Source organism: Gossypium hirsutum, chromosome A03, assembly GCF_007990345.1.
Source record: "Gossypium hirsutum isolate 1008001.06 chromosome A03, Gossypium_hirsutum_v2.1, whole genome shotgun sequence".
NCBI lineage: Eukaryota > Viridiplantae > Streptophyta > Magnoliopsida > Malvales > Malvaceae > Gossypium > Gossypium hirsutum.
In genome coordinates, this window is record NC_053426.1 from 102,124,881 (window position 1) to 102,132,713 (window position 7,833).

The 7,833-nt window shown below is 28.9% G+C and overlaps 2 protein-coding genes across 2 annotated transcripts; both read right to left on the reverse strand.

The window, feature by feature from the left end:
• Nucleotides 1-4,580: 4,580 nt before the first annotated feature.
• Nucleotides 4,581-6,323, reverse strand: LOC107929704 (AUGMIN subunit 1-like). Its single transcript, XM_016861215.2, has 3 exons — nt 6,177-6,323; nt 5,555-5,692; nt 4,581-4,941 (listed from the first exon to the last, which is right to left on the reverse strand). The coding sequence occupies exons 2-3, from the start codon at nt 5,633-5,635 to the stop codon at nt 4,834-4,836; spliced, it is 189 nt and encodes a 62-aa protein (XP_016716704.2). The 5' UTR covers nt 5,636-5,692; nt 6,177-6,323; the 3' UTR covers nt 4,581-4,833.
• A 423-nt stretch (nt 6,324-6,746) lies between these two features.
• On the reverse strand, nt 6,747-7,402 carry LOC107887710 (AUGMIN subunit 1-like). The gene is made up of 3 exons (XM_016811946.1): nt 7,379-7,402; nt 7,003-7,159; nt 6,747-6,907 (listed from the first exon to the last, which is right to left on the reverse strand). Exons 1-3 carry the CDS (start codon nt 7,400-7,402, stop codon nt 6,747-6,749), a joined length of 342 nt encoding a protein of 113 aa, XP_016667435.1.
• Nucleotides 7,403-7,833: the final 431 nt, after the last annotated feature.

A 7,833-nucleotide genomic window follows, 5' to 3' on the forward strand; every position in this document is an offset into this window, starting at 1 on the left:
GAAAGAACGATTGAATGGAGGATGATTTGACTTGAGAAAGAAAAATAATTATCAAAAATTAGGATGGAAGTATGGTGTAAAGAAAAAAAAAGAATAAATATAAAGATAGAGAGCAAATTCTATTAGGATTTGAAAAAGGGCAAATGAAAATCTAATTAGGAAAAGAATAGAAAAAGATGCTGGAATTCTAATTCGATTGAAATTTTGAGGAATGGCAAGATATGAATTTTAATTAGGAAAGAATTGGTTAAATTCCTAGAGTTTGTAAACCCTAGGGGCGACACGTGCAATTTACCCAAATTAGGAACAATGGGTGGCAACTAGGGTTAGAATTAAGGGTTTGCCAAAAAATTAAAAATAATGAAATAGGAGGAACTCGAAACCTTGGACCTTAAAAGAAATGTATTAATGTTTAACCATTGAGCCTATAGCTCATTTCTTACCTATTTTAGACACTTAATCGTATATATGTTTTGGGATATTTTTGTCAAAAATTTACAAAATTAAAAGCGGAAGGATGGGTTCAAACATGAAACCTTAAGATAAATGCTCTAACTCTTTACCATTAAACGTCAAGCTTATTTCTTGCTTTATCTTATTTCTTAACCGTATATATTTATTTTGGGGTGTGACTTTACCCTAGTTTGCCAAAAATAATAAAATTGGAAGAAGAGAGCTCGAACTTAGGATTTCTAGGAATAGCTACATTACTTAATTGCTAGGCTAAAAATTCAACTTTCTTTAAACTCTTACCACATTTATTCTTAAAATAAACTGTGACATTTGTTAGAGTTTGGAGTAAAATTGCACAAAAATAAAACCAATGCGAGTAAAGAGATTTAAACGTAGGTTTCAAGGACAAATTCACTACAACTTAACCATTAGGCCAATAACCATCTTATTTAACAAAACACACAATGATGACCTTATAAATCAGGGCGTGACCAGTCTCGATTTCACAAACCTTAATTTTACTAACCCCATTCTTAGGATGTGATAATGATAAACAATTGTAATGCATCTAATCTTCTTAATTTGATGTATTTACATGTTTAAATTTCGTTGTATTTATAATTTAATCTAATTTTTATTTTAATATTGCACATACTGTATATCTTATTATTAATTAGTTTCAAATCATACTTTTCATTGTTTATTGTTGTTACTTTTAAAGACCTTATGTTCTAATACATTGTTTCTACACACATATGCATGTGATAGAATTTCTAGTATTATTTATAGTTGTGGTTGTACTTGAACTTGGCACACCATATGAGTGAAAATTATATATTTTTAAAAGTTATATAAAAATTAAATAATTTTTATTAAAATGGTAAAATTAAAAAGTTTAAAAATTATAATGGTATGAGTTTTTATATTGAATTTATATAAAAAAATTAAAAAGATAAAAAAAAACCAAATAATAATATAATTTATTTTGTTAAAAATACTGTTTTTAATCATTATTTAATTGAATTGATACTTATTTAACTCGTGATATTAACTAAGTCAAAAATTTAACATGTAATATAAAACATCTATAAAGAGAAAATATTTATCAATTAAAAATTATAAATGTATACATACTAATAATCAGCATTCTCCTTTAACCCTATGCACAAAATCAGAAGCCAGAAAAAATGATCATTGAACATGATATTTGACATCCATGAAGGACTCTTTGCACTTCTACAAAGATTCCTATTTTTCTATAAACCAATTCTTGGTTTTCTTTAATCATTATTACAATGTTTAATAAAAAGAAAGAATAGGGAGAGAATGACAGAATTTAAATTCGTGTCTCCCTCCTTCATTAATCTTGGCAAACCAGACTTATTGACCAGTCAATCAAGCTGAAATTGTAGCGATACAGTTGCTATAAGCTGACACTAATAAAGAATAAGAATAATTTCATATTTGATCCTTAAACTTTATCAATTTTTTAATATGGTACTTCTACTTTTAAAATGTTTATTTTAATACTTTTACTTTTATGCCATTTATTAATGCGATGCCTCTGATATTAATTTTTTGTGTTTTAGCTCTGATATTAATTTTTAACCTATCAGAACATGTCTATCACTTAAATGATTACATCTGTCACTTTTTTAAAATTTTATATTTCAAAATATCCTAAGGGCCTAATATTAAATAACCCATATTCTTTTTTAAATAAAATATATATATTATTTCTTAGCAAAAATAACAAAACACCTAACCTCATCTAAATTCTGTCACTTCATCAAATTCACTATATTTCTTAACCAAAAAATGATGAAAAGACAAAGATCCAAAATTTGAATGACTAAAAGAAAAAAGAAAAATATGAATTTCATCTTTTTCATTTCAAATAAAAAAAACCCCAAAAATTGATGTAGAGCCAAAAAGAAAAAAAAAATATTGTTCACTTGGTCATCAAATCCAACCATTCAGTTCACTAGGAAATCTCGTATCAGTTTCAACTTCCTTCACTTTTTCATTTCATTAGGAAATCTTTCTTCTTCTTCTTCTTCCTTTTTTTTTTCAATTTAACAGACAATCTATGGATAGCATAATATGGAAAACATATATATAACAAAAATAATACAATATTATTATTTACTATCATAAAAAGTTAGTCTAAATTAAAAGTGATATAATATGATTAATATTTATTGACTTCAATTATTGAATAAAATATAGGTCAAATATGTATATATACTCTAGTAACTAATTTTTAATTACTGATGGATTGATTAGAAATTAAAATTAATGTGCAAAAGTTATATTTTAGGGTTATATTGCCCAAATTTTAACTTTTTTTACCTCTTATCTTTAGAAAAGAAAATTTTGCTTTCTCTAAATTATTTGTGTTAATTTGAAACATTAAAACCACAAACTTTATATATTTTAAGATATCAATAGATTTAAATATACTTTCGCAGAGACTTGTTCATGGCTCAGGCTACCTACCCTAGCCTAAAGGCCGCATGAAATTTAGGAGGGTTTGGAAAAAAATATTAGGCTCGAAAAATATGTTTGGGCAAAAAAATAGGCCCGTTTAAAATATAGGTCGGGCTTAGGGCTTGAACATTTAGTGCCCGAATTTGGCCCAACCCATTTTTAAGTTTCTAATACTTTATATTATGTTATTTTTGTATATTATGTAATCAAGAACACATTAAAAATTAAACCTATACTAAATATATAATAATACTGTAATATAAACATTAAAATAATATTAAGATGACTATATAAAAACTTTCAAAAAATATAAAATATAAAATATTAAAATAAAATAAATATTTTTTTTAAAAAAGTTCAAAAAATAATATGGACAGATCTAAAATGGGCTCGTGTTAGTTTTTTGCAAATATTGATGGGTTTGGGCAAAATTTTACACTTATATTTTAAGCTTGTTCGGACCGGGCTTAAACAAACATAAAATATATTAGTATCATACTTAGACTCGATCCATAAACACCTCTACTTCCGCATCTAATTTTTATTTTTAATAATTTAATATGATAAATACTAATTTATTAAATTTTATACTCTACCATAATTAGCTTTCATCTATATTTTTAAGTGGGAAATAAATTCCACTAGTGTTGTCAACAGCTTGGTTTGGCGTTGAACTTTCATTTCTATTGATTTAGGATGAAATCTTAGCAATCCTATCAATAAAAAAAGTTATAAAAAGAAATAAAATTTAAAATTTAGATTTTAGAGTTTGATATTCAAAATAAATTTTCAGAAAGGTCTTAAGAGCACGTTTGGTTCGCTGTATTGGATTAGAGGTGTATTGGATTGGATTAGAGGTGTAATGGAATAGAGGTGTAATAGCAAATCAACTGTTTGGTTGAATGTAATGGAATAGAGGCGTAATAGTAAAACTGTGTTTGGTTGAATGTAATAGAGGTGTAATAGCATAATGGAGAAAACTAAAATGACCAGAATACCCTTAGCATAAATTTGTTTTGGTAAATGATTATTGTTATTGTTATTTAAATTTTAATAAGATTATTTATTATCAAAAATAAATAATTTAATCATATTTAAACATAATTATTATTTAATATATTTTAATTAAAATATATAATTTAATAAAATTCTTAATAATTAGCAGAAATTTGTTTTGGTAAATTATTTTATTTAAATTTTAATAAGATTAATATCAATAATAAATAATTTAATCATATTTAAACATAATTATTATTAAATATATTTTAATTAAAATATATAATTTAATAAAATTCTTAATAATTAATATTCTTATATGAATTTACTCAAACCATAATATATGATACTGTAAAATATAAAATAACATAATTATTATTAAATATAATATAATTAAAATATATAATTTAATAAAATTCTTAATAATTAATATTCTTATATGAATTTACTCAAATCATAATATATGATTATAACTAATATGATTTAATTAAATATATGATTTAATAAAATTTAAAATTATTATAACTAATATGATTATAGTTTATGAATTTGTATAATTTAAAATAATAATTATTACATATAATTTAATAATAATATATAATTTCATAAAATTCTTGATAATAAAAATTTGCAAAAGTTGATGACAAAGGGGAAAGAGCAGGAGCTTAAGACGATAACATTACAACGTGCATGCATAAGCACACATAGCGTACATACCAACTTCAAATTAATACTATAACACGTTACAACTTGAATCTCATAAATCTGAATAGCTGTCTGCAACATCACACTGTCTTTTGGTTTCGATCACCTGGGCAAACTCACCCTTCCAGAAGTTCACTAATAAAAAATCAGCACGTTGTTCAGAAGAAAGTAAATTCTATTGTAAGCCAATCAATCTGACGTAGCAAGGGCTGATTGCAACACATCTTCCAGGTATTTTTCAGCAGTAGCATACTGCCTTTTCTTGTCCTCAATTGCTAAGGCAGCTAAAGCTTTATCCTGCACGAACAAAAATAAAATAACGGTAATACTGCGCACTTCTTTAGAGCACATTCCCTCATTGCAAGGACAAGGATATGGAAACTAGGGCCCCAAGTCCAAAACATTCTAGACAAAGATGACGACCAAAATTGAACTTTGAACATAGACCATCTGAATTAACAATGTTACCTATATTATGACTTGTCAATAAGGATGCAAGTTTTACATAACAAGCAGTGCCAAGCAGGGTACCGCCAAAATGTTAAGACACGTGGAAAAAGTGCGTCTACTTATGTGTTTGATGAGATTAAATGCACATCAAATATAAATTCTGTTCATTTATTTATATCAAAACCATAAACAATCTTGAGAGAGAAATACACAAAAATACTATGTGAAGCTTCACTACAAAGATCCATAGAAACCTCATATATTTACAATTACTATTTTACTCTTGTAGCTTTACATGAAGACATGATGGGCGATGAACAGACAAGAGGATCCATTACCAAAGAGTCTGATATAGGAAATAAAGACCAAGTATAATGGAGAAGAAATTTTGATATGTATATAGAAAACATTAACACCAAAGCACAACAGTGCTCCAATGCCAACCATGATAACATATTACCGGAGGTAGGTCCTGGTAGCTCCTCAAAGTATCTAAGATGGGTTTGGTCTTCTTCTCTAAGTCCTTCCTGTGTTCGGCCATTTCAACCAACACCCCATGATTAATTTCAGGTGTGTAGCCCACACGATTCAGTAATGCCTGTCAAACAAGATTAAGCATAAATGAAACGCAGAAAGAATTCATGCAAGCAACATATAGGTGATAATTAGATAGCCAAAATCTTGATAAATTAACAATGAGTGAGAAAACAAGAATAGCTACATCCTTGTAGCTTTATATGCAGTACTTTATTATTTAAATTCCAATATATGCAAAAGTGCAATATTCACCAAGGAAAAGGATTCTTCTACTAAAATGATCTAATGATAAATTGTCCAAGACTATGAACTAGTACCTCAGCTAATGATTTTTCAGCTTTAAAACAGAATCCGTACAATAATTCTATTCCAACTCTGCCTATATATGAAGTTCTAAGTCTCCTGTTCAATCCATTTTATTTATAATTTCGAATAGTAATAAAAAGTCATTTTATACATTGAATGTCCTGTCTATATGGTTGATAAACTTTAACCCTACCACTCAAATCAAACCATGCATATCCAGTTAAATTTCATCCACTTACGGCAAAGGCAGCTTCTCTTTCCACCCATTTTTGTCCCTTTTAACTGATAAATAGCATGTTCATCTCAGAAGAACCAACAGCTTAAATTTCTGTAACTAGTTTTGCATCTTAATGCATCCCTGAAAATAAAAATACAAAGGATACCCTATAGTTGTTATACTGTTGCATGTACTGTCGCTCCTTTGACGCCATAACACCCAAGTTCGTCTTCCAATTTTCCATTTGAGCATCACATGGAGCCACATCATCTTCTAGTTGTGCTAATGTCCTATATGAAAATATCAATTTCTTCTCAATAACCATCAAATAGACTCAAACGAAGGGCTAAATTTAGGGTGGTAAACGTACAAATTCTTTACCTTTTCAAATAGGTTAACCTAGCTATTGCTTTTCGAGTATACTCAAGAAGAGTTTTGGACTCTTTGTGCACTTTAGCCCTCTTCTCATCTACCCCAGTCTTTCTCAAAGAAATATCACCCATTGCTACAAGAAAACTAGATCCATTTTGTTTTTCTTCCTCGTTAGGTTCCAAATATAATACATGGAAATCAACATGAATTACGGAAGTTTTCAAAATTGTAAATTGAAAGCAACCCACCTACTAAGTTCGGTGTCTCGAATATTCAACAAATTAGCAACGTTTGCCAGAACTTGCGCCGATGCAACCACATTTGACGGCAAACTCTCCTGCGCTAATCCTACGTTCTCCAATATCTCTCTAATTCGTGCAGCTATAAGAGATTTCAATTTTAGGAAGAACAAGATGAAATTGTTTGAATTTGAGAATTTCAATTCAATTTAGAAAGAAAAAAAAACAAATTAGGACCTTGAGAACGGTATTCGGCGACTTTCTGGCGAAAATCGTTGGCAACAATGTTGGCAGCTTGAGTCTTTGCCTGCGAGACGATAGCCAGATTGTACAAATGAGCAATGCTTCGCGGAGTGTATTCGAAATCAGGGACTTCTTTCCCGGCGGCATCGAACTGAGCCAGAATAATAAACAAAAACGGTGGGAGATGGAAGGAGAAATTTTGAGGACAGAATAGGAGAGGGTCGGGTAGGGAGGGAGGGTAAAACAGAGAGCAGGGGACGAAAGGCGGACGTAATAGGTATTACAGGGATTTGGGAAGGGATTACAAAAGCAGCAAAAAAGGGGATTAGGTCGGGATTGGTTTACGCCCGTAATGCCTATTACAGCGAACCAAACGCCGGATTAGAGGCGTCATGTAATACGCACGTATTCAGCCTGTATTGTATTAGGTAATACACTGAACCAAACATATCCTAAGATTTATTTGGATGGACTGTACCTTTGTTGAAATTAAAAATCAAAAGGTCAAAAATAGGAAAAAAAATATTGTCAGTAACAACATTAGATTAAAGTTTATAAATAAAATAAATAGCTAAAACTAGTTAACAACTTATATTAATGCTAAATAAATATTAGAAGTAAAAAAGAGACCCGTTGAGCATTAACTACCTTTAATATATAGATTTTTTTTGTGTTCACATAAAAGCTATGATTTCTAAAAGAAGGTAAAAAATCTGCAAAAAGCTTACGTTTGTCCCTACTCCACTCCATTGCATCCCATAATACATGCGCCACTTCTAATTGCTTCTTTCTTCATTTCGTGTTCCGTTGGAAAAAACCAAACCT